The 26,428-nt window shown below is 49.8% G+C and overlaps 2 protein-coding genes across 2 annotated transcripts in view; one reads left to right on the plus strand and one right to left on the minus strand.

Moving 5' to 3' along the window:
- Window positions 1-4,981: 4,981 nt before the first annotated feature.
- Window positions 4,982-10,472, plus strand: CENPT (centromere protein T). The gene is made up of 13 exons (XM_007457266.1): window positions 4,982-5,094; window positions 6,171-6,261; window positions 6,401-6,488; window positions 6,596-6,692; window positions 6,813-6,949; window positions 7,062-7,098; window positions 7,314-7,462; window positions 8,171-8,332; window positions 8,645-8,965; window positions 9,218-9,308; window positions 9,907-10,083; window positions 10,163-10,267; window positions 10,349-10,472. Exons 1-13 carry the CDS (start codon window positions 4,982-4,984, stop codon window positions 10,470-10,472), a joined length of 1,692 nt encoding a protein of 563 aa, XP_007457328.1.
- Window positions 10,473-10,747: 275 nt separating this feature from the next.
- TSNAXIP1 (translin associated factor X interacting protein 1) overlaps window positions 10,748-26,428 on the minus strand; it is a 16,806-nt gene continuing 1,125 nt past the window's right edge. The window contains 17 exon segments of the mRNA XM_007457325.1: window positions 10,748-10,988; window positions 11,199-11,305; window positions 11,400-11,526; window positions 11,726-11,838; window positions 11,941-12,087; window positions 12,239-12,364; window positions 12,528-12,655; window positions 12,731-12,817; window positions 12,820-12,886; window positions 12,958-13,064; window positions 13,067-13,123; window positions 13,548-13,683; window positions 14,020-14,216; window positions 14,790-14,886; window positions 14,888-15,032; window positions 15,352-15,464; window positions 23,924-24,026. Of these exon segments, the coding sequence (XP_007457387.1) occupies window positions 10,748-10,988; window positions 11,199-11,305; window positions 11,400-11,526; window positions 11,726-11,838; window positions 11,941-12,087; window positions 12,239-12,364; window positions 12,528-12,655; window positions 12,731-12,817; window positions 12,820-12,886; window positions 12,958-13,064; window positions 13,067-13,123; window positions 13,548-13,683; window positions 14,020-14,216; window positions 14,790-14,886; window positions 14,888-15,032; window positions 15,352-15,464; window positions 23,924-24,026 (2,098 nt within the window).

Below are 26,428 nucleotides of genomic sequence, written 5' to 3' on the forward strand. Positions count from 1 at the left end.
GGGGGAGGGGAGGAAGGACCTAAGCCTCAGCGCCCCAGAGGCCGCCCTGGGCTCAGGGAGCCCTTTTGTCTGCATTGGAGATTCTCCCCCGACTCAGATGCCGCTTGCCTTGACTGTCTTATTGACCTAAACATAGTCATCACTAGGCGCCTACTGTGCGCCGAGCATAGTGCAGGGAGTTGGGAACCTTGCAGGAACCATACCGACCCGGCCTGACTATAGAGGGATGAGGGTCAGACTTTTGGATAAAAGATGTGAATGAATGCACACTAATAGATGTCTAATCACAGAAATAAACGCTCCAAAAAAAAAAAAAAAAAAATCAACAAGGGAGAGGGAAAAGTGGGAGGCGGAGGCCCAGGAAGAAAAAATCCACGAAAAGCTTGGTTAGGGAGGAGTCGCTGGTTTTTGTCCGGGACCCAGCCTGTAAGAACCTGAGGCAGGAAGGAGCTAGGCTCTGCCCTTAAGGATCCTCGAGGGTAGCCAGAATAGCAGAAGCTCCGAAAGATAGCAAACTGGGCCAAGTTAAAGGATTTGTGATTTTATTCTGCCGGTGACTGGGAACTGTTGGAGGGGTGTTAAACGAGAGGTTGGACAGGATTTGTATTGTAACAAGTCACCTCCCCACTCCCTCGACTTCCTTGGGGAAAGTGTTCTAAAGGGCAAGAGAAGCTGTGGAAAACCAGAGAGGAGGCCAGGCACTCGTCGTGGAGAATTACCTGTAAGCTAGCCCTCCTTTGCCGAGTTCCCCGTTTCTCCCACTTCTTGCGGTTCTTCACCCTTTCTCCTGACTCTCCTTCCTCACTTTTTTCTCTTCTGATTACAGACCACGGGTATGAATTCGAAGCCTAGTTTATATATTATTTCTAATTATTTGATATAAAAACAAAATAGATCGGGCCTTTTAAAAGTTTGCAAAAGCACTCCGAGTTAACTGTCACTTTTTTAGTTATTCCTTTTTATTTTTGGCTGCATTGGGTCGTTGTTGCCGCACACGGGCTTTTCTCTAGATGCGGTGAGCAGGGGCTACTCTTTGTTGCAGTCCTTGGGCTTCTCATTGCGGTGGCTTCACTTGTTGCAGAGCGCGGGCTATAGGTGCGCGGGCTTCAATAGTTGTGGCGTGCGGGCTCTAGAGCACAGGCTCAGTAGTTGTGGTACACAGGCTTAGTTGCTCCGTGGCATGTGGGGTCTTCCCAGACCAGGGCTCGAACCCATGTCCCCTGCATTGGCAGGCGGATTCCTAACCGCTGCGCCACCAGGGAAGTCCAAGTTTGTTATTCTTTATTGTAAAACAGACCCATACTTAAAATGTTCTAGAAACATACACGACAATGGGGAAAAAAAGAACTATTTTTCTGGTCCCAACACCCAAACATTACCATTGCATTTGTTTACAACCAATGTTATCCTTGGTTATTTGTGTGGATTTCACAGAACCATTCCTCCTGGCCAATGCAAACTGAGGTCCACAGCTTGAACCCCTTCAAATTCAGAAATGCATTCTTTAGTATGTGTAGCCCATGGGGAAAAATGTGCATTCATTTGGGTGAATCATTTATAGAAGTGTAAAAACATGAATACACACTTTGTTTTATGTTTAAATGTTTATGAAATGTGTGCAGTAGGGATAAAATTCAGCAAAGGTCATTGCATCTGTTATTATGTATTTTCATTGTCATACAGTTACTGATACGGTTCTACTCCTACTAGTCTCAAGACCTACCTTACTCAAAACATTTTGGTGAGAAGTCAAACTGATGTCATTTCTTTATGTACAGAACATTGAAAATTATGCTCTATAAAATTACTTTCCAGACTTGAGGACGTGGGGAGGGGGAAGGGTAAGCTGGGACGAAGTGAGAGAGTGGCATGGACATATATACACTACCAAATGTAAAATTGTGGGAAGCAGCCGCATAGCACAGGCAGATCAGCTCTGTGCTTTGTGTCCACCTAGAGGGGTGGGATAGGGAGTGTGGGAGGGAGACGCAAGAGGGAGGGGATATGGGGATATATGTATATGTATAGCTAATTCACTTTGTTATACAGCAGAAACTAACACACCATTGTATAGCAATTATACTCCAATAAAGATATTTAAAAAAAAAAAAAAAAGGGACTTCCCTGGCCGCGCAGTGGTTAAGAATCCACCCTGCCAATGGAGGGGACACGGGTTCGAGCCCTGGTCCGGGAAAATCCCACATGCCACAGAGCAACTAAGTCCGTGCACCACAATTACTGAGCCTGTGTGCCACAATTACTGAAGCCTGCGTGCCTAGAGCCTGTGCTCCGCAACAAGAGAAGCCACCACGAGAACCCCGCGCACCACAACAAAGAGTAGCCCCCCACTAGCCGCAACTAGAGAAAGCCCGCGCGCATCAATGAAAATCCAGTGCAGCCAATTCATTAATTAATTATTAATTTTAAAAAAAACCTACCTTCCAGTACATAAAATCACCATTAATCTATACTTAGTCTTCTGCGCTCAAAACAATGTCTGGAATGCAACGCCTGGCTTTCTCCCCACCCCCACTGCCCTGCCCACCTTCTATCTTGTCACCTCTGGAGAAAGGCAAGAACCTTTGCCACATGTCTCCCTGATTCCAATCTTGCCTTCCCTACAATCTGTTCTTTACATGGCTGCCAAAGAAAATATAATTATGTAATATCTCTGCTTAAATCCCTCCGGTGGCCTATTGCATTTAGAATATTCTCCAAACTCCTTTCCAGAACCTGCGATACCTCACATGGTCTGGCCCCATGAACCCAGTTTTTTTTTTTTCTTTTGCGGTACGCGGGCCTCTCACTGTTGTGGCCTCTCCCGTTGCGGAGCACAGGCTCCAGACGCGCAGGCTCAGCGGCCATGGCTTACGGGCCTAGCCGCTCCGCGGCATGTGGGATCTTCCCGGACCGGGGCACGAACCCGTGTCCCCTGCATCGGCAGGTGGGCTCTCAACCACTGTGCCACCAGGGAAGCCCCCAGTTTTTTTGATTGTTTGTTCGTTTTTGGTTTTGCTTTCTTGTGTTTTTTGGCCACACCACGCGGCTTGTGGTATTTTAGTTCTTGGACCAGGGATTGAATCCAGGCCCTCGGCAGTGAGAGCGCAGAGTCCTAACCACTGAACCACCAGGGAATCCCCCCAGTGTTTTATTATTTAAGACAATATTTATGGGGCTTCCCTGGTGGCGCAGTGGTTGAGAGTCCGCCTGCCGATGCAGGGGACACGGGTTCGTGCCCTGGTCCGGGAGGATCCCACATGCTGCGGAGCAGCTGGGCCCGTGAGCCATGGCTGCTGAGCCTGCGCATCCAGAGCCTGCGTGTCCAGAGCCTGTGCTCTGCAACGGGAGAGGCCAAAACAGTGAGAGGCCCGCGTATCGCAAAACAAAAACAAAAACAATATTTATAAAATATTATTATTATTGTTTTGTCTGCATTGGGTCTTCGTTGCTGCACGTGGGCTTTCTCTAGTTGAGGCAAGAGGGAGCTATTCTTCGTTGCAGTGCACGGGCTTCTCACTGCAGTGGCTTCTCTTTGTTGTGGAGCACAGGCCCTAGGCACGCAGACTTCAGTAGTTGTTGCTCGCGGGCTCTAGGCTCACCGGCTTCAGTAGTTGTGGCACTGAGGTTCCTTAGATGTGGCTTGCGGGCTCTAGAGCGCAGGCTCAGTGGTTGTGCTGCACGGGCTTAGTTTCTCCGCAGCATGTGGGATCTTCCCGGACCAGGGCTCGAATATCCTCTGAATTGGCAGGTGGATTCTTAACCACTACACCAGAAGGGCAGTCCCTGTGTTTTGTTTGTTTTTTTGACAAATAGTTAATATAAAGTTTAATCAATCATGTAAACACAGTAAAGACAATCTATGCAAACACAAATAATGCTGAGAAAAGTAAGCTCATTCTCAAATTGTTTTGAAAAGTTTTTAATGTTTTTTCCATATTATCCAGTCCAAAGCTTTACAAATAATAAATAAATATTGCACTTAGGTGGTTGATAGTGATTGCGGAAATGTGCCTGCAAAGGGCTAGCAATTTAAGCCAGATAACACAAAGGTCAGATCTAAATGACGAGGAATATTGATATGATTTTCCTCTGCAGTTCTCTAATTTTGAGAAGAATCTTATTTTTTCTTTGCTCTGTTTTTTAACCTAAGCACAAATATGCCCATGCCACTGCCAGTATCTGAAACTTTACACACAATTTAGGAGCATGAAGGAGAACTCCACAGGAAACTCACAGCTCAAGTTCTATTTCAGTTCTCATTAAAATGTAAGAAAGGGGGCAGGGGGCTGTCAATTGGTGAAAATATGGTAATGGAGTCACCAGCATTAACAGAACTTTTGAGAGCCGGAATTCATCCCAGAATTGCTGATGTTTGGAGATTTTAACATCTCTGCTGGATCACAAACAGCCCACTAGCCTCTGAGCCTGCAAACTGATCTCTTGTGATGATACAGGTCCTATAGACACATTGGTCTTTGCAAATGCAAATCTGATCAGGTCACATATAGAATACAGTTATTTTTTTCCTGGCCCAAATGTGTCTCTCCTCATCTTCGGAGAGGGAGATGAGAATGAGAGACATTCTCACAAATAGTCACTGCTATTTATTCATGACCTGGCTTATTACTTGTCAGATCCTGAGTTAAACATTATCTAATTGACTCATTACACACACACACACCCTTATTAGGTGGTTATCAACCTCACCTTACCTTAGGTGAGGAAACGGAGGCTTCGACTGGCTGCACATACTTGCCCAGGCTCAAGGTAAGGATGCCCGGAAAACCCGTGTGCTACCACCACTGTACACACCGGGCGAAGCCGGCGGCAGCACTAGAACTGCAATTCCCGTGGCGCTGTGCGGCAGCCTCGCGAGAGTTGACCTAAATTCAGCAGCATCGCGAGAGTTCGCTTAAATGTGGCGGCGGGAAGGCGGCGATCGTAGCTACTGAAGCGGCTGGGAGAGATGGCTGCTGAGGCGATGGCGGACAGCTATAGCCGAGACAGCGAGCCTACGACGCGCACGCTGCTACGGCGCGTGCTGGATACAGCGGATCCTCGCACCCCGCGGCGACCTCGGAGTGCTCGGACTGAGTATGTGAGGGCGCTGCCCCAACACAAGAGCAACCTGAGGGAGTGGGCGATGGGGTCCAGAGCTGACCCTGTTTGGAGACGGAAACTGAGTCTCGGAGAGGAGCAGAGTCCAGGGCTCTGAGAACAGGCTCCTTTCTCCTCGCTGAGATCGGGTCAGCTGTTTGTGCGCCCACCCCTGAGACTCCAGGCCGCTCGGGACCTCAGAGCTCAATTATACAGGCGTCCTTGTTGGGTCCGCTTCTGGAAGCGAAGGAGAGGTACTCAGAATCTGGACCTCTGCTATGTTCTCTCGGTCAGTTTTTTCCAGAGTATGTCCAGGCATCTGCCCTGAACAGTCTCCCAAGCGGTTCCCAGCTGAAAGATGGGAAAGGAGTTGCAGAGCGTAGCCTGGGTAGCAGTCAGGAGGCAGGAACTGGAAAGATGCTTTGCTAGAGAGCAGCGAATTTGGCCTGACGTAGTGGGAGTGTCAGTGGGTGAGGGCTGTGGTGAGCTTATGGTGCAGAGAGGGTGGAAGATGGCATCTGCTGACTTCCTGGGGCAGTGCAGTTCCTTTATAGACAATGGGAAGCCATTCATTATAGGTTTTAGACCTGTGAGTGATGAGGTGGGAGTTGTGCCAGAGGAACATTTATGTGGTTCTGGAATCTGAGAGGGGATTGGATTGGAGAGAGTAGGGCTGGAGTGACCCATGTGGAGGTTGCTGTCAGACCCTGACTAGTACTTAAAAGGTTTAAAAATATTGAAATATCCCTGGATTGTTTTAGTGTCTAGAATGGATACTTTTCCAGTTGTTCCTCTTATCTGTGTGGTTAACCCCTACTTCTGCCGTAGTCACCTCTGTGAAGCCTTCCTCAGCCCTTCTCTCTGGCTGGGTCATCATATTCCTTCTCTCTTCCCATACCCCTCGGCTCCCTTTCATCCACAACCCTGTTGACATAGAACTGGGAATAGGGCTGTGGGAGGGCAAGTGGTTTCTGGTCCCTGAGGGTAAAGGACTTCAGCCAAGATCCCTGACGAAGACCCGTCGCTAGTTCACCCTCCCTACATAATTCTCACAGTTGCTGCTCTTTACACAGTGTCCAGAGAGCCCTGCTTCAAACACCCTCCTCTAGGAGGCTGAGGAGCCAAACAAAGACGACTGCCAGGCGTTGTTCTCATAGAGCCAGGGTAAGTGCCCTACCCGCTGATCACAACAGGGCTCTGGTTGCCTTCGGGGGCTCTTGAGTTATAGCTCTGCTCTGGAGCCCACCTTGAGGGACTGTCAAGGCAAAGGAACAAACTGATTGCTTGATGCTTTTACCCAAAGTCTATTGACAGATTGGCCCATGTTCAAGCCAGTGGACACCTGGAGGAACAGACACCCCGGACTCTGCTGAAGAACATCTTACTAACTGGTGAGTGAGCACTGGCCTGCAGTGAGAATCAGGCACCAGCCCTGTGGTATCTCTCATTTAGGGCAGCCTGCCCTGCCAACTCCACTCTCTCCTTGCTATTTCTACAGCCCCGGAATCTTCCATCCTAATGCCAGAGTCAGTGGTGAAGCCAGTGCTGGCACCGCAGGTGGTCCAGGCTTCCAGACGGGAAAGCGGTCGGGGCAGGTGCAGTAAATTCCCTCCTTGGGCTAGGCTGCTGGGCATTACTAGTCAGGGAGCCTCTTGGGGCTCTAAGAGCCGGAGTTGGGTGTCCTGGCTTGTCTGAGAAAAGCTCCATCCTTGTAGCCTGGAGCTGCAGCTTCCTGAACTTGAGCTCCCCACAACCCTGGCTCCAGGTCTGCTGGCTCTTGGCAGAAGGAAGCAGAGGCTGAGGTTGTCAGTGTTTCAGCAAGGAGTGGACTTGGGACTGCCTCCCTCCCAAGGTGAGGTCCTGGACAACACCTGTGGCCACCCTCTCTGTCCTCTGGAGAGACTGAGGAGGCCTGAGAGAGGCCTGGGTAACTTATTATGGTTTCTTTTTACATCCTCTTGCAGAGCCTCATGGGAATGCTGATGCCTCTTCCCTCACCAGGTGCTGTTGCCTGTTCCGGGAGTTGGTGGAGGAGAGGCTTGGGGAAGGGGGTGCTGAATAGAATGCAATCTGGCCATAACTGCTCCATGCTCACAGCATGGTGGCTGGGTTCTAAGAGATGAGAGCGCCGGGGCAGCTGGGGGACTCCGGGGGTGGGGGAGGGTGGTTGGACCTCAGGTACCTGACTTTCCTTTGTGCCTTGTCCCTCCCATCAGCTCCCTCAACTTGACCTTCGCCACACCTCTGCAGCCACAATCAGCGAAGAGGCCTGGTTTGGCCCGCAGACCTCCTACCCACCGAGCTGTAGATGTGGGTACATTTTTGCAGGATCTGCGAGATACTTCCCTGGCCTTGGCTCCTCCAGGTAAGGTTGAGATTTCTGTCTTCTGGCCTGTGGGGAAAGCTTTCCCCCCATGATTGATGGGAGGTGCTGCTGAGTCCAAGGTTGCTCCTCTCTCCTTTGAGTCAAGAACAGTGAGCAAGCCTGGCCAGTAGGTTTATGAGGACTTTCTGCTTTCTTTCTGCAAATTGCCTCTTGTCTTGCGGGGGCCCAGTCTTAGTCCCTCAGTATCTTCCAGGACCCCATATCCTTGAAGAGCTACAGGACTGAGGGTAGGAAAGGGGTGTGATATGGTGGCTGGAGCTTATTGAGAGGTTGAAAGGGGCTAGGTTTCAGGATCAGCTGTTCAGTCAGAGCTGACCTGGGAGCCTGATTCCAAAAGACAAGTCATGTTCACCAGGATAAGAGAAGGGTTGCAGGCAGAGGGACCTGAATGAGAAGTGGAGAATGGAGGCATGGGTGAGCAGATTGGGTGGGGCAACCTGTGGATCCTGGGAATGCCAGGCTAAGGAGCAGGAAGGTAAGCAAGGAGAGCTGTGGAAGGGAGATTAGGCTTAGAATAGGCTTAGTCTTCTCTCTCTGAGGGCCACTTGAGCAGGCTTGTGGGTCCACTACCCAGGCCCTGGTGACTGGCTAGCAGAGCAGCAGGTGGGCGTGCAAAACACTGAGTGCCAACTGGACCTTGATCTCCAGATGAGAGCCTCAGAACCCCTGTTGCTACTCTGCCAACAGACACAGTGTTGGAGGACACCCAGCCCTTCTCCCAGCCCTTGGTTGGCTGTTCCCCCAGTGTGCACCACTCCTTGCCTTGCCGCTCTCACTCTGGGGCTAAAGATGTGGAGAGGGCTGCCAGTCGCAGTACATGGAGCAGTGGGCTTGGGCTGCAGAACAACGGTGAGTATGTGGGGCACGCAACCTAGAGCCAAGCCTAGCTTAAGCAAGAATTGGCATTGGTGTTTTTTCCTCCTCAGGCCCATATGTGTACCCCCTCACCCCCGAGTCCCTTTGGAGGGCTGTTGATCCCTCCATCCAAAAGCAGAGTCAGTGTTGGGCCAGGAGATTCCAAACCAGTACCCTGGGGCTGCCTCTGGCCCTCTTCCCTCCTTGATGGGCTAGGCTGGGTTTTACTATTCCATCTTTACCTTTCTCAGAGCTACAGCCCTGGCCTACTGCTTTTCTAGCCTATATTCTCTCCCCTTGATTCAGGTGCTGGGAAACCAGCCCAGCTTCTGGCAGGAAAGGTGGAGGAGGTTGATGCCCTTGGTATGGGCTTTCCGAACATCAGCAGTAATATCTCTGGAGAAGATGGAATAGAGCCCTTACAGAATGGAGTAGGTGAGGAGGCAGAGGAAAGAATGGAAGAAAGCTTGAGGGAAGTGGAGAAGGCAGCAGAAGCACAAGGATCCGCCAGAGCAGAAGAGCTTGAAGCACACATAGAAGTGACCGAAGCAGAGGGATCCTGGGGGGCTGTCGAGGCCAAGGAGCCAGAAGGATCTTCAGGGGATGAAGACACCTCTGGTAGAACAGGTAAGGGGCCCAGTGCAGGGATCAGGGGGTGGGTGGGTAAGGGACAGCTGTGTCCCTGGCCTTGGAGGAGGGGCTTACCTGGCTTGTGTTTCTGGGCACAGGTGGTCTTGGGCCAGGGAAACTCTGAAAGGCCCCTTGCTTGGCTGGAGCTAGATGGAGCCCTCGAGGAACAGGATAAGGAGGCTGTGGGCCTTCAGGGTTGAGTGAGATGGTCAGGCCTGTGCCCTCTGTAACCCTGCCCTTCCTCTGCAGCAAGTCCAGAGTTGGCCTCCAGCACCCCAGAGTTCCTTCGGGCCAGGCGACTTCAGTTTCTTGAGCCAGCTCCACCGCCTAGCACTGCAGTGTAAGATCCCACGACCCTGTTCCACATGGGCCTCTTGGAAGGTGGCAGGTACTGAGGTTGGCATTGGGTACCACAGAGTTATCACTCTTATCACTCTTCCTTTAGGTATGTAGATGATTACCCAGGACAGCACCCTAAGGTGGGCTGGATGGGGCCCACTCAGCACATCTGTCTGGTGCCTGCTTGCAGGGGCTTAGAGGAGCCTGGGCAGGGGGGAAGTGCCTAGGTTAGTATGCAGTCAGAGAAGGCTTCCTGGAGGAGGATTAGCAGAATGGGACAGGCAGCAGTGGGCTGAGTAGGGGGAATGTCCATGCCAAAGCCTGAGGATCATGGGCCTGAGTAAGTACTGGTTTGTATGATGAGTATAGACTGGGACATTGTGTCCAGATTGTGGAGGGTTGGGGCCCCAGGGAAAGGCCAGGCTTCTACATAGCCCCCTGTCCCCACTGCCCCCGAGAAATGGTTGGAGCTGTTGGTCCAGCCTGGCCAAGGAGCACAAGGGCCGCAGTCTTGGCAGGAGCCAGCAAGACTTATGTTCGATTAGCGGCCTCTTTAGGTAGCAGCAGTTCAGCTAACTCTGTTCACTCCTTGCCCCCAGGTTACCTTCAGAGCCTCCGGAGCCTCTGTCGGCCAGGCTTCCTCCCAAGCCCCGAATCCCTGGCTCCAGACCCCGTCAAGATCCCTACAAGACTGGACTGAACCACTATGCAAAACTCTTCAGCTTCTATGCTAAGATGCCTATGGAGAAGAAGGCTGTGGAGATGGTGGAGAAGTGGTGAGTCCTTGACACTTGGGGTGGGGAGAGGAGCCCCTCAGGTCATGAACAGTCTGTTTTACCCCTATATTCTTGGCAGCCTGGACAAGTATTTCCAGCATCTTGGTGACGACCTGGAGGTATTTGCTGCTCATGCTGGCCGCAAGACTGTGAGGCCAGAGGACCTGGAGCTGCTGATGCGAAGGTAAGTGGATGGAAGCAGGGAGGTGCTGGGTGTGGGAGTGCTGGCGTTGATTCTCTCATTCTCTGTCTTCCTCTGCTGCAGGCAGGGCCTGGTCACTGACCAAGTCTCCCTGCATGTGCTCGTGGAGCGGCACCTGCCCCTGGAGTACCGACAGCAGCTCATCCCTTGTGCATTCAGTGGCAACACTGTCTTCCCTGCCCAGTAGTGGCCAGGCCTCAACACCTGCCCTGTCCCTACCTGGGGCCCCTTGGCCCCACATACACTTCTAGGTTTCCTCCCTGCCCCCCAGCATCAATAAAATGTCACAAACAGAATATGCTGTGTTTTGGTGCATGTTCTGGGACCAGCCAAGCAGGGACCAACCACCCTTCCCTTGACTCCCCAGCATAACCTAGAGAATAGCATGGGTTCAGACAAACAATTTTATAACAACAGTCAGAGGTTAGCAGCACGGGAGCACTCAGGCTGCCCACGGTGGACTCAGCTTGCAGGTTCCTGCTCTCGGGGCCCCATACGCCTAACATCACTCATCTGAAGCTGTTCCAGTGCAGTCTGGAGCCTTATCACAATGCCTTCTTCCTTTTCCTCGCCCTCTTCTGGCAGTTCTGTCATGCGGAGCTGGAAGGCCTGGCTCAAATAGCTATTTAGGGTCTGCTTGTCCAGGCTGGGATCAATGTTCATCAAGGCCTCACGTACCTGGGGTAGGGTCACCTCATCGTGGCTGCCCCCACAAAGAAAGAGAGAGATAGACCTTGACCGTACTCTCTATACCCCAGACCCCAAGATGCCCTCTCCCAGGCTTGAGCAGTATGTAGTGCCCAGCAGCAAGCTCGGTGCATAGGGAGACCGGGGGCTTGAGGTGCTACTCTGTGGCCCAGCCTGTAGGACTTGCCTATGACTAAGTGAGCCTGAGGTCCCCAGGGTCACTCACAGTTCCAGGTCCAGCTTCTGCTTTAACTCCTGTAAGTATTCATCCTTTTCATCCATGTACTGTTCCCACAGCTTTTGCACAAAGGGCACGCTCTGGCCCTCCTCGTCCTGGGAAGGTTCCACAAGGCAGGGTGCGAGTACACGGGCTAGGGTCCAGCAGAGGCTAGGGCAGGACTGGGCAAGTTCCTGGGCCCCAACCCACCTCCATAAATAATATGCAGTAGTTGAGCAAGTCTGCATTGCTGCTGCTGGGATGCCAGCCCCCTGCCTCCATCAGCTCCTGAATTCTCTCGTCCTTCTTGAAGGGGAAGGTACTCTTGAGGGCAGTGCTGTAGGGAGACATGAGGGCTGACAGGCCTGGCTGATGCCTGCCTACCCATCTCCCCGCACCCCTCTGCCAGCCCCACTGGTGCTCAAAAGGGCAGAATGCACTGAGTCTCTGGCCTTTTCCCACCAGTCTCCCCTTCCCCCTGCACAGCTAGGAGCTTGGCCAGAGGTCATGCTGGGCTGAAGTTCGGGGTGGCCAACTGTTTTCTCAACTGCTCCATGGTTAGTAGCCCCTCATTCTGGCTGTCAGCACTGGTCATCTCCTTCAGCAGCTGTGCTATGTCTCCTTCTGCTTGATGTACACACTCTTTCCTCTAGGGGGGAAGCATTGACCATCTTGCTGTTTCCTAGAGGGGTGGGCATAGAGCTGGCCTATGCCGGAGACAAAAAGGGTGGAGGGCCAGGCACAAGCTTACCTTTCCCATCAAGACTGCATAGAACTGACTCATGACCTCATCGGAGTGGAAGAGCTTGGTATATTCAAAAATGGTGTAAGCCCAGGCCATGGCATCACCAGGCCCAAAGCGACACTCCAGGAAATTGAAGAAGAAATCTGGGAACTTCTGCAGGGTAGGGGGAAGACTGCTTGGTCAGCCTGCCCCACATCGGTTGGCCCTCCTCCCTGTTCCCTAGCACCTTGAGGGACACCCCCCGCCCCATGCACCAGAGGACTCAGGCAGCCACACCAGGCCAAAATGGCTAGAGAGATCTGACCTGCTCCTCAGTGATACGTTCCTTCCAGGCATCCTTGAGGAGGTTTACCACATCCTTCTTGGTTGGCTTCTTGTTCTCCACGACACCATCAAACCGAAGGAAAGGGGGGATGGATTCCCCATAACCCTGTATGGAACCATGTCAGCTTATCTCTGGGCCCCTCTGTAGCCCCACCAGCAAGCAGGGCAGAGCCCCAGATAGTTCCCCCAGAACCTCAAGTCTTCTCAGCAGCAAGGCCTGGCCATTCTGACTCTGGCCCCAGGCCTTCTGAGCCCAGGGACTCCCCTACCAGACCAGGGAAGAAGTCTTTCTCCTGGAGCAGCCCCTTGCCAATCTCCAGGAGCACATCCACCAGCTGGTCGCTGTTCTTGCCCTCGGCCAGCATTTGCCAGCGATCTCATCCTCCAGCCACCACATCTGCAGATGGGGAGAGGAGCTGGAGTCCAGACCACGCACTTGAGCAGTCCCTAGGGCTCCCATGGCCAGCATTACCTTCACACTTGGACCAGTCTGGCCACGGTGTGGCTGTGCGCTGGATCTCCTGCAGCTCGGAGTAGAACTGGTCCTGCTCCTTCAGCTCACGTGCAACTGCAGCAGCATCTTATGCTCCTTGCGGAACTCTTCATAGTCGTCTCTCAGGCTGTCCAGCTGTGGGCAGGGTGATTGGTCCTTGCTTCTCACCTGCATGGCCCTTCCCTACCCTGCCTGCCCACCAGCACCTGCTCCTGCACATCCTTGAGGGTCTTCTGCATTTCAAAGTCCCTTCTGGGCACCACGTCTCCAAAGTTGGCCTTCATGGTGTTGAGTTCCATCTGCGTGCGGGTCAGTCTTGCTGGGCCATCTTCAGAGCCACTGTTAACTTCACGGGGTCCTCCTCCCAGACACCTGCCAGGGGGCCCGCCAGCTCATGTCACCCTGCTTCTGGGGCCCGTAGCCCAGGGCAGGGTTGAGTGTCCTTTGGGGCATGTCCTAGGTCTTCCTGCTCTCCCAGCTTGGGAACCCCTGAGTCTTTCCACAGTGCTACCAGCATAGGGCTTTGAGCTTAAATAGAGAAGCCCAGGATGTGGAGTACCAGGCCTGTCCTGCCCTTAGGGAGTCTAGGCTGCTTCAGCTGCCAATGATTGTTTCCTTCGTAAACAACAAGTCTATGATTCTCAGCCAGCTCAGAAGATCCACAGACCCAGGTGGCAGCAGGAACACCTCCCATCGTGAATGAGCAGATAATAGGAGAGTTGAATGAATAGGAGTGGTGAGAGCCAGACTCCTCTCCAGCGCCTCTTCAGGGGAGAGAAACCCACCTTGGGCTTACCTGGGGACTGGGCTAGTGACATGTCTTCCCGCTGGTACCGTAGCTCATTCAGGTCTGCAATAATGATCTTACGGGCATCTTGCTCGCTGAGGTAGCGCAGATACTCCTCAGCCAAGTTCTTCCTCAGTTTGGTCACCTGTTGGGAAGAGAACAAGAAAGGTAGAAGGAGGAGGAGACTGGTCATTCCTGAGAATCCAGCAAAGTGCCAAAGCTTCCTCCTGTGGAGAAAATCTGGCAGCCAAGGAGTGGGACTCCGCTGGCATTTGGGGCCATACCAAGCCAGTGCCGAGCTGAGGAGGAGGGCAGCATGTGGAGAGAGGGGTATGGGGGGAGGTGGTGGCTCTGTATATCATTCCAGGCAGAAGGGTGGAGAGAGCTAGGGGGTCACCCCAGGGCTGAAGGCCTCAAGGTCACCCCTGGGGTGGGAGTGGGAGGGATTCAGGGAGTTGGTCACCACATTACTGCCTTTTACCTCACTCTGCAATGAGATCTTCTCCTCATTCTTCTTATCAATGAGTTTTAGCAAATTCATCTTCTCTTTCTTCAGCATGGAGATTTCATCTCTCTCCTTAGCCCTCGTGGCCAGGATCCTCTCGTTGCATTCCTTGTTCACAGTGACAAGCTTCGCCTTCAGGGGCTCCAGAGCCTGAATCTTCTCCCTCTGGTCAGCTAAGCAGGGACAGGTGGGAGAGTCCCTTTGGGGCCATGGAGGACAAACAACCAGGAGACACTGATCCTGAGGTCACAGTGAGTGGTATGTCCCTTGCAAACTCGAGGAGTCTATACATGCCTGTTCAAAGCATAACTCCTGCTTAAGTCCTTTTTGCACTTGCTTTTAAACCGGGGGCAGAGTCCCGATGAGGACCAGGGTCTCACCTATGCCCTTTACCCATACGGCCTTTAGTCCTGCAGCTGCACCATGCCCAGCACCTCCTGAGCCTGGTGAGGGAAGCCCTCTCACTTCCCAGGGGTACACCCTCCCTTCTGGGCTTCACTGTCAATAGAAAAGATGCTCTGTTTCCCACAGATACTGCCCCACCATGCTTCCCAAGAATGGGAGGTAGTCAGTTGCCCTGGGGTGCCCTATCACATGACAGTGTAAGCAAAAAGGCTAAGGAGGGCTTGGTGACCTCAAAGCCCAGTTTGTAGCTGCCCCAGCCCTGCTGCAGAACCCAGAAGGTCAGGCTAGGATCCTCTATGCCTCTTCCAGGCTGGGGCCAGGCAGGGAGGCTGCAGTCTTACCCAGAATCACCTCATATGCATTCTTGATGGAGGATAGCAATGGCTTGTATGTTTTGAAGTCCTCTATGAAAAATTCAAAGATCTCTCTGTAAGGCTGGCAAGAAAAGGGAAACTGTCACCTCCTGTCCGATGGCTGCCACCCTCAGAGGGACCTAAGTTTTTCTTTGCTTGGATTAGAAGTGTTCTAGCATGAAGCTGCCAGGCGACTCACATTCAAATAAATGCCACAGGCACCACTGGGGTCTCTCACAGTCAGGGAGCTGAGAGGCAGCTCCATCCCTCTCAGCTGCTCTCTGGTGACCTCTCCTGGTGCTGTCTCTGAGACCTGGCAGACAACTTGGGTCAGGACCTCCCCCTCTCTACCTGAGCCCCCTCTGTCTCTCCAGGCAGCCAGCCTCCTCCATGCACTGTGCTTCAGCTGGCCTCTTACCAGCACCCCTCCCCATCTTACAGCCCTGTGGGGGCAGGAGAAGGTCTAAGGCTCTAGCTTCCAATTAGAGGTATGGTTTCCTGTCCTGTTTCTGGGCCCAGTCCATCCAACATCAGGCTAACCCTGGCTTACCCTACTCGCTTCTGGTAGTCATCTGAACAGGTCTTTCGATTATGCAGAATGGTCTGGTCACTGATGTATGTGGGCCTTGGGGACAGGTGGCCACCGATGGAGAACGGACAGGACTATAAGAAGGGACAGGTGGGATTACCATGACAATATTGCTCCCCTTCCTGATGTTCCTCTCCAGGCTCCTCCTCCACTCCTGGGTTCCCCCCACCCAACATCTCTTAATATGGTCCTTTTTTTTTTTTTTTTTTTTTTTTGCGTTATGCGGGCCTCTCACTGCTGTGGCCTCTCCCGTTGTGGAGCACAGGCTCCAGACGCGCAGGCTAGGCGGCCGTGGTTCACGGGCCTAGCTGCTCCGCGGCACGCGGGATCCTCCTGGACTGGGGAACAAACCCGCGTCCCCTGCATCGGCAGGTGGACTCTCAACCACTGCGCCACCAGGGAAGCCCTAATATGGTTCTTAATTAAGACTGTGGTCCTTAGAGTTAGAGAGGGATTAGATTAAACTCTAGGGCCCCCTTATTGGTTATGTGACCACAGACTGAGCCTCAGTCTCTGCATCTGTAAAATGGAAATGGTTATGCTCCCCATTGCATTGTATTGATGTGAGAATGCAACGAGAAAGAATAGAGTGGTTTACACAGACTCAGGCACCTTCTAGGAGCTCAGTAAAGGTGAGTTCTCTTCTGTAGGTTTTTCAGTGAGTATTGAATACCTATGCTATGAAAACAGATATGAGTACTTACTGGGACCATCTCTTGCCCCCACAGCACAGTCCAGCTAAAGAGAGACAGGGGAGGGCAGGCCCAGCGTCAAGCCTGGACTCTCAGGCAGGACTGCAGAGATGCAGCAGGGTGACCCGTGGACCCCGGGAGGAGACTAGGCTCTACCCCCTGGGGGAGGGGGAGGGGAGAGGTGGTAGGGCCCTGAAGCAGTGGGATCTCATTTTGAATCTTGAGCAGGGGTATGGGGTAGTAGTATTTTATGAGCTTGTTTTTTCAACTTTTTATGAAATACTCAAAACATGAGAGAAAAAAATGACTCTCTTACCCAGTGAAGCCTACTTCTAGGGTTCATCCATTCAGTCATTCATTTGTTCATCAAACATTTCTGGGTCCATAGCACATGCCAGCCCCTGCTGGGTTCTGGGACATGAAGGAAGCTGGGGGTATGATGGAAGTGGGACGACAAATGAACTGATAAGCAGGTAGTAACTGAAGCTGATGCAGGTCACAGGAGTGTGGGGGCCCTGACTGGAGGGTGCCAGGGGAGGCTGATCCTCTTAGAGGAGGAAGTGATGATGTCAGTGATTTCAGTAAAGCTTGAGTGACTTCATGGGAGGAGCTGAGGTCACTCTGGAAGAGAGTGATGTGTCAGGGGAGGTGGGGGGGTGCACAAAGACTGCCTGGGTAGCACCAATACCTCAGGGAAACAGCAGGAGTTTTGAAGGGCTATGAACAGGGGCCAATGCCCAAGGAGGGCAGGCTCGCTGAGGCTGAGGTCTGGGCTGGCCAGTGCAGAGGGGACAGAGATGAAGCAGCAGCTTCATGCCTAAGGGCAGTTCTCAAAGCCTTACTTGTGACTATGAAAAAATCAGAAAACTGCTAAGTGTCTAAAAACAGAAGATTCTTATACAGGCATGAAATGTTTACAAAGAGGCTTAACATGCACTATATCTCTAAGGGTTAAGTAAAGCCTGAAATTAGAGAATAAGCACAACCAGGTAAGATGAAAAACCAGAAAAGATGGAGGAAATAATCCAAAAGGTTATCAGTAATTATTCTCCAATCATAGGCCCATGGGTGCTTATGTGTCTGTAATCGTGTAGTTTTCAAATTTTTCTACAATGCACATAAGTTACTTTGAAATTTAAAAGAACATTGAATTATTGAATTCAGTATTAAAGCCTCCTCTGTGGAAGGCCCTGAGCCCAGCGTCCAGGTTCTTCTGAGATGGAGAGAGACTAGGCCTACCACCCATGTCCCACACATCCAGGTTCTAGGAGTCCTTCCAGGCTAATGGTAACTGGCTCCTGACCCTCTTAATGTGGAAAATGCTACTGTTTCCTTGGGCTCTTCTTTGCATTCTATTAGTTCTACCTATTTTTTTCTCAATCTTGCAGTCATTCATCCTTTCCCTAAATATTTTGGAAAGTACATAGTAAGCCTTGTTGCTAGGTCCCAGGGAGGACTCCAGCCTCTTGCAAGGGTCTAGGTTGACCTATCTCTGTACTTCCAGAACTGATGGCATCATACTTCACACTCTTCATAGTCTTTTTTTTTTCTAATTGAAGTATAGTTGATTTACAATGTTGTGTTAACACTCTTCATAGTCTTAAGTAACACTCAGCAAATATTGTGGAATAAATATTTAAGGGAACACAATAATTTAGCTGGATGCAAGGCATAATAAAAACAAAAACGCTACTTATTGGGTGTATATGTTCACACGTGCTTTCCCTGGGTCCAGAATGCTCCAGCTTGACTATTCAACGTTAGCATCTCAGGGGTTCTCCCTGATACTCTTCCCAATCCCAGCGCCCACACTTCCCCGTCATCACACCCCCATCTTCTCTCAGAAACACAGACTTTGTCTGTCTTGTTTACCACTGTATCCACAGTGCCTGGCACACAGTGGGAATCAATAAATATTTGTTGAATAGATAAAAACACGGCGGGGGAAGAGAGATGATGAAACAGAATTGTAGAGTTTAAAGCCCTCCTATCAAAATAAGCTACATCAAGCAGAGAAAGGTAAAAGACAAATACTAAGAGTAATACGGTTGATAATGACAGGTGAGTAGATTTATACATAAATTAAATGGAAATAAAGAAGGACAATCTTTTAATATATACAAAAAACTAATCGTAGGCCACAGATAAGGTGTTAACACATTTTTAAATGAGAAACTGTATACCTTGCATTTCCTGATATAATACAATGAAATAAGAACTGATAATATAAACATACCTCTAAAACACTTAACCATTTACAGAAATTTTAAAATAAATTAATATTTTTCCCGACCCATTTATTACTTAAGGTAAAAATACAACATGTTTTAGAAATGTTAAAATTACATGTTCAAAATGTTTGGGATATGATCAGAAAAGCACTCACAAGTTTTTAATTGCTTAAAATCCTTTCACTATCTAAAAATAAATGGTTGGGGCTTCCCTGGTGGTGCAGTGGTTAAGAATCCGCCTGCCGGGCTTCCCAGGTGGTGCAGTGGTTGAGAGTCCGCCTGCCGATGCAGGAGACACGGGTTCGTGCCCCGGTCCGGGAAGATCCCACATGCCGCAGAGCGGCTGGGCCCATGAGCCATGGCTGCTGAGCCTGCGCGCCCGGAGCCTGTGCTCCGCAACGGGAGAGGCCACAACAGTGAGAGGCCCACGGAGCGCCAAAAAAAAAAAAAAAAAGAATCTGCCTGCCAATGCAGGGGACACGGGTTTGAGCCCTGGTCCAGGAAGGGCCCAATGCCGCGGAGCAACTAAGCCCGTGTGCCACAACTACTGAGCCTGCGCTCTAGAGCCCGTGAGCCACAACTACTGAAGCCCGCACACCTAGAGCCTGTGCTCTGCAACAAGAGAAGCCACCGCAACGAGAAGCCTGCGCACCACAACGAGGAGTAGCCCCCACTCACCATAACTAGAGAAAGCCTGCGTGTAGCAATGAAGACCCAACGCAGCCAATAAATAAATAAATAAATAAATCGTTCTGATGAACCTAGGGGCAGGACAGGAATAAAGACACAGACATAGAGAATGGACTTGAGGACACGGGGAGGGGGGAAGGGTAAGCTGGGAGGAAGTGAGAGAGTAGTATTAACGTATGTACACTACCAAATATAAAATAGCTAGCTAGTGGGAAGCAGCTGCATGGCACAGGGAAATCAGCTTAGTGCTTTGTAACCACCTAGAGGGGTGGGATAGGGAGGGTGGGAGGGACGTGCAAGAGGGAGGGGATATGGGGATATTTGTATACATATAGCTGATTCACTTTGTTATACAGCAGAAACTAACACAACATTGCAAAGCAATTACACTACAATAAAGATGTAAAAAAATAAAATAAAATCCTTTCACTATTAGGAAAGAAAGCCTCAAGCCCGTGGTTGCCTGAAAAGGAAAAAATATAATAAAAAAATTTAAACATAGGAAATAAAAGTAGAAATAGATAAACTAGAAACATGAGAAGCCAAACTTAAAAATCAAGACAGAAAAAGTTTTTTTTGAAAGACTATTAAAATTGATGTAATTTTTATAAAAGGACAAAGTAACCCTGGAAGACACCTGGGAAGTTGTCAAAGAAGCACCTAACCATGGTCAGTTAATAAGTTTTTCACATTTTCAAGAGGCCCGGCCAACAAGCACATGAAAAGATGCTCAATATCGTTAATTATTAGAGAAATGCAAATCAAAACTACAATGAGGTATCACCTCACACCAGTCAGGATGGCCATGATTAAAAAGTCTACAAATGTGCTCGCTTCGGCAGCACATATACTAAAATTGGAACGATACAGAGAAGATTAGCATGGCCCCTGCGCAAGGATGACACGCAAATTCGTGAAGCGTTCCATATTTTTAGTGCACACCTTAAAAAAAAAAAGTCTACAAATAATAAATGCTGGAGAGGGTGTGGAGAAAAAGGAACCCTCCTACACTGCTAGTAGCAATGTAAATTGGTGCAGCCACTATAGAGAACAGTATGGAGGTTTTTTTAGAAAACTAAAAATAGATTTGCCATATGATCCTGCTCCTGGGCATATTTCCAGAGAAAATTGTAATTCGAAAAGATACATGCACCCCAATGTTCATAGCAGCACTATTTACAATAGCCAAGACATGGAAGCAACCTGAGTGTTGATCAACAGATGAATGGCTAAAGAAGATGTGATACATATATACAATGGAATACTACTCTCAGTCATAAAAGAGAATGCAATAATGCCGTTTGCAGCAACATGGATGGACCTAGAGACTATCATATTAATGAAGTAAGTCAGAGAAAGACAAATATATAATATCACTTATATGTGGAATCCAAAAAAATGATACAGGGCTTCCCTGATGGCGCAGTGGTTAAGAATCCGCCTGCCAAAGCAGGGGACACGGGTTCGAGCCCTGGTCCAGGAAGATCCCACATGCCGCGGAGCAACTAAGCCCGTGTGCCACAACTACTGAGCCTGCGCTCTAGAATCCACGAGCCAGAACTGCTGAGCCTGCATGCCACAACTACTGAAGCCCATGCGCCCTAGAGCCCATGCTCTACAACAACAGAAGCCACCGCGATGAGAAGCCCACGCACCACAAGGACGAGTAGCCCCTGCTCGCCGCAACTAGAGAAAGCCCACACAGCAACAAAGACCCAACACAGCCATAAATAAATAAATAAATTTATTAAAATAAAATAAAATAAAATTTAAAAATGATACAAATTAACTTATTTACAAAACATAAATAGGCTCACAGACACAGAAAACAAACTTATGGTTACCAAATGGGATAGAGGGGTGGGTGTGGGGGAGATAAATTAGGAGTTTGGGATTAACATATACACACTACTATATATAAAACTGCTAAAAAACAAGGACCTACTGTATAGCACAGGGAACTATATTCAATATCTTGTAATAACATATAATGGAAAAGAACCTGAAAAAGAATATATATATATTATATATGTGAAGCTGAATTACTTTTCTGTACACTTAAAACTAAGACAACATTGTAAATTAACCAGACTTCAGTTAAAAACAAACAAAAAAAAAACAAGAACAAAAACAAAGGGAGACTAGCCTTGAAAATTTCCTGAGCAGACAAAACCAGTTTAGTCATAGAAGTAAAGCTTGATTTAGCTTATTTTGGGAGACTTAAAAAATAAAAAAGGCCCATCTTCGTGCTCTGTCTGCCGTTTCTGTAAAGAGAAAAAAGTCACCCTACTCTGATTGCTGGGAATATGCTGCTTTCTTGTCCTGGTTGTTAACAGCTGGTAAGGCCTCCACAGGCGCGTGGTTGGGAGGCGGCGTTCCCGGGAGCTCCGTGCTCTCTGCTTCCGCCTGCAGGTGAAAACGGGAAGGGCGGCCCCGGGGGTCGGGGGCGGCAGGAGGCAACAGCGTCCTCTGGTGGTTGAGAACGGTGTTACTGCCGCCGCGCAGAAGAAAGGGAGTGAAAGAGCCTGGCCCCAGGTCCACTGAGTAGGTGGCCCAAGTAATCGGATCTTTCGGGACTGTGGCTGCGCTTGGTCTCCGCTTAGAGTCCACACTACCCCTTTCCCTCCCTGATGTCAGGGTCCCCATGTTTGAAGTCCCCAGCCTCACAAAGTGTACAGCTCATGTGTCCCCAGATCCTCCAGACAAGACATACTTGCACAAAGAAAACCACCACAGCCCACAGTTCTCCACTGTGAGCTGGAGTTATAAATTTGCTCAGATGTGTTTTTTCACCTGTAAGATTTGGACAATGGCTGTTTGCTTGTTAAATAGTAATAACAATCTTATGATCATATCAACGAAAGCCCCCAAATCTTAATAACACAGTATTTTTTTTTTAATTTCAGGGAAGAATATTCTTCCTTTTTTTTTTTTTTTTTGCCACGCCACGTGGCATGCAGGAATGTAGGATCTTAGCTCGCAGACCGGGAATGGAACCTGTGCCCCCTGTAGTGGAAGTGTGCAGTCCTAACCACTGGACTGCCAGGGAATTCCCCAGCGTTCATTTTTATTTTTATTTTATTTATTTATTTATTTAAGGTAAGAAGTGGATTTATTTAGAGAGAAACACACTCCACAGACAGAGTGTGGGCCATCTCAGAAGGTTAGAAAGGCCTTGGGAGAAACACACTCCACAGAGTGCAGGCCATCTCAGAAGGTGAGAAAGGCACCAGGGTATGGGGTTGTTAGTTTTCACAGGGGTGGGTAATTTCATAGGCTAATGAGGGGGAGGAATATTCCAGCTATTTTAGGAAGGGCCGAGGATTTCCGGGAATTGGGCCACCACCCACTTTTTGATCCTTATGGTCGGTCTTGAAACTGTCACGGCATCTGTGGATGTCATTTAGCTTGCTGATGTGAGCATATACTGAGGCTCAAGGTCTAGTGGAATTCGACTTGTCCGCCATCTTGGACCCATTGGGTTCTAATCAATTTATGTCATGTCCTCGGGCTATGTCATTCTTTCAAAGGTTGTGCCCTGCCCCCTTCCTTCCTGTTTCATTCCCCCCTCAGAGATTTTACTCCATATGCTTATGGGAAGCAGAGGGCGATAGTCTGCCTTCTGTAACTGCTTCCAGGCTGAGTAGGGGCATCAACCCTGTCTGTCAGGCAGTAAAAATCTCTGGATGCCTGATCTAGGGGCCCCAGGGGCAGGGCAGCTCCTTGTTTTAAGTCGGTATGGGCTGGAATCCTCAGATAGCCAGCATCTTTAATGTGGAACTGTTGTAATTGTTTCCGTAGCCTTTCTGTGAATCTCCTTGATGATGAAGCACTTTTTTTTAACAGCATCGGAGTACAAAAATATAGTTTTAGATGCTATCCCTTCCAAGGTAGTCTCCCAACCCGGTGTTAGTTCCCTGGAAGTCGCAAAGAGATGGCACAGAAGACGTCCCCAACGGTGTTGATGATGAACAGGAGTTGGTCTAGCTATAAGCTTATCACTGTCCCTTCGTGGTCACCAGCTGAAACTGTGCACGTCAAATACAGACTTGAACCCACGTGGCCGGGACTCAAACCCGGTCAAAACCCTGATTGGGACTCGAACCCTCGTGGCTGGGACTCAGACCCGGCCAATACCCACAGTCTTCCAACTGAGATCACACACCTGGTTTCAGGACTTAATGAAACTCAGGTTCTTGATGTCTCATTGCAGAAAGAATTCAGTGAGAGACAAAGTGATAGGTAAGAAGTGGATTTATTTAGAGAGAAACACACTCCACAGACAGAGTGTGGGCCACCTCAGAAGGTGAGAAAGGCCCCCAGCATTCATTTTTATATAACTTTAAAGAACATGAATGGAGGGAGAACCTGTCGTGAGGCTGGTAAAGAGTCTCTACTTCCAGTGCAGAGCCAACAGCACAATGGAGAAACATCCTTTACTACTACTGTCTTCACATACATACAGCAATTTTGGCGCACATATGCCAGCCACTCAAGTACCACATCAGGCACTGTGGCCGTAAAGACAAAAAGATATAGTCATACCTCTGAAGGACCTTGACAGGTCTGGTGGGACCATCCCAGCACCCAGCAGAATGCCTGGCTCATGGCAGGCTGGATGAAGAAATGAGGTCCACTCCAGAATGCTGCGTTGAAGGGGAAGGTTATCTGTGGGCAGGAGCTGAGTCCCTCTCTGCTCGGGGAGGTCTGAGAAGCCTGTTCCGGTGAGGTGCAGCAAGTGTGCACGTTCCCCCACCCCAGAGCCTGCTGGGCCTGGCCTCTGAGCTACACTCCCCTAACTGGGGAGAAGCCGCTTGGTGGGGCATGGTTCGGGTGGGTGGTGCTTTTGCGTTGCAGAGAGGGAGGCAGAAAGGATCTGGGGATCAAAATTTAGGGTTCCAACAGGACACGGCCACTAACCTGCAGCATCTTCCGTTTCTGAGAAAGCTTGCGTTTCTGGGTATTCTTGGCTTCTGTGAGGAAGGAATCATCTACGATCACTCCTAAAGGTTGCAAGTGTCCTCTGCACAGAGGAGAAGGAAGTGGTGGGTGACAGAGCCTTGAGTGGGGAGTACACTTCCACTCTTCCCAGAGCCACAAGACTTCCTTTCCCCTCAGAGCCAGGCTCTGGGTCTTCCCAGTCCTGCCTCCAGATTCCCAGAGGTGCTGCCAACAAGCTCCTGGCTTGGGGCCCAAACCATTTTCCCACATTTCCAAAAACCTTCTCCTCATCACTAGAGTCTCAACAACTCCTGCAGTGGCAGGACACCCTCACCATGAGCCCAGAGAACCCTGCAGGCCTATACTTCCCTTCAGTGTTTAGCTGTGGCTGTGATGACAGTTCCATGCATGTGACAGCCACATTCTGGGGGTGTGATACCAAAAGCAGGTGCTATAGGACAAGAAGTACAGGGTCTGGGGTCCAAGAGCCAGGGTGGGAGTCTTGAGCCTCTACTTACTGGCTGATAGGGCCCAGAGGCTGACATCTGTGTTTCCAATAGGGACCCCCTTGGGCAAGTCATTTTACTTCTTTCAGCCCAGTTTCCTCACAAGGAGGTGGAGACAGTTCTTGCATTTTCTATCTCACAATGTTGTGAAGTTTAAATAAGAGTAAAAGAGACATGCAAAAATAACCTGTAGGGACTTCCTCGGTGGCGCAGTGGTTAAGAAGCCACCTGCCAATGCAGGGGACACAGGTTCAAGCCCTGGTACAGGAAGATCCCACATGCCGCAGAGCTACTAAGCCCGTGAGCCACAGCTACTGAAGCCCACACACCTAGAGCCCGTGCTTTGAAACAAGAGAAGCCACCGCAATGAGAAGCCCACGCACGCAATGAAGAGTAGCCCCTGCTCGCCACAACTAGAAAAAGCCAGCACGCAGCAACGAAGACCCAACTCAGCCAAAAAATTAAAAAATTAAAAATTAATTAATTTAAAAAAATAACCTGTAAACTGCAAGGAGCTGAAGAGATATTAACTGTGACGGCAAGATGTGCGAAAAGTGGATCATAAGGAACCACTTTTAACTCTTAGGCCTCTTGGGGAGAGCCATCATTGCTCAAGCTAGGAAGGCATTTGGGGGTCTAGAGGGAGGGCTGCCTGTGGGCAGTCAGACTTAGGTGGAACAAAAGGAAGAAGTGATCCCAGTAATCCATGGTGGCGGCGGGTGGGAGTGATTTATGCCGCCAGATAGACTTGTGTCTTCATTCCCCTTGCTAGCTGGTGGCCTTGGGTATGCTGTTTAACCTCTTGAAGCTCAGTGTCTTTGTCCATAAAACTGAGACAAGGATTACCCAAACTCCAGGGAAGTTGAGAGCAGTGACGTGATCCCAGTTGGGAAACCCTCTCCTGCAGTGTTCTTCAGTCCTACTTCATGGAGCAGTGACACCCCAAACTTCAGTTCTCTATTGTCTCTATTGCCCGCATGCTGCAACTACTGAAGCCCATGAGCCACAACTATTGAGCCTACATGCTGCAACTACTGAAGCCCGTGCGCCTAGAGCCCGTGCTCCGCAACAAGAGAAGCCACCGCAATGAGAAGCCTGTGCACCGCAACGAAGAGTAGCCCCCGCTCGCCGCAACTACAGAAAGCCCGTGTGCAGCGATGAAGACCCAAAGCAGCCAAAAATAAATAAATTTAAAAACACCTGGTAGAGTCTATACACTTATCCAAAAAGCTTAGGATGCTTCTTTAGTATTATATTAAATATTTTACACCAATTCTCAGAGAGGAATGGGAAATAGATTATCTATATTTCTACTTCAAAGGTGGAGAAAACTCAGTTATTTAACTAATGGCAAGCAGTGGGTTTGACAGGGGGTAAATCCTGGTATTGAGTGAAGTCAAGCTACTGAGTTCCATCCACAAATCTACTGTGCCAGGGATGTGAGGCTGAAAGGAGAAAGCCAATGGGGAGGGGAAACCTGCCACAGGAAAATGCACAATTCAAAGGTCTCTTTATTTTTTTGGCTACACTGTGTGGCTTGCGGGATCTCAGTTCTCCGAGCAGGGATTGAACCCAGGCCCTCGGCAGTAAGAGTGCAGTGTCCTAACCACTGGACCACCAGGGAATTCCCTCAAAGTCCCTTTTAGAGGGTCCTGCTGACATTCATGTAGTGCTAAGGTCTTGCCCATGCTTCATCATCCTGGCCCTGCTCTAAGGGGAGCTGGAGGAGGACACCCACACTATTCCTCTAAGGGAAGCAGTGAGCTTGGCCCAATATACTATACACCACTGAATACTGGTGAATGAAGAATATAGGCAGGAATGATGTTTTGTACTGTCACTAAATTCAGCATCAGCAATTACATTGTGCTTCCTTCTTAAAATACATTGGGATTCTCTTTCTGAGTCTGTTTCATATCCCTTTCAAACATGATTGCAGTTTCCTAAATCATTCGTGTGTTGGGTAACAACACTCTTT

This window comes from Lipotes vexillifer, unplaced genomic scaffold (genome assembly GCF_000442215.2).
Source record: "Lipotes vexillifer unplaced genomic scaffold, Lipotes_vexillifer_v1.1 scaffold504, whole genome shotgun sequence".
NCBI lineage: Eukaryota > Metazoa > Chordata > Mammalia > Artiodactyla > Lipotidae > Lipotes > Lipotes vexillifer.

Excerpts from the sequence above, each read along its gene's own strand:
- CENPT (XM_007457266.1), top strand. The coding sequence starts at position 4,982 with ATGGCGGACAGCTATAGCCGAGACAGCGAGCCTACGACGCGCACGCTG. Across the intron at positions 8,333-8,644 it reads GCTTGGGCTGCAGAACAACG|GTGCTGGGAAACCAGCCCAG; the intron begins GTGAGTATGTGG and ends CCCTTGATTCAG. Across the intron at positions 10,084-10,162 it reads GTGGAGATGGTGGAGAAGTG|CCTGGACAAGTATTTCCAGC; the intron begins GTGAGTCCTTGA and ends TATTCTTGGCAG.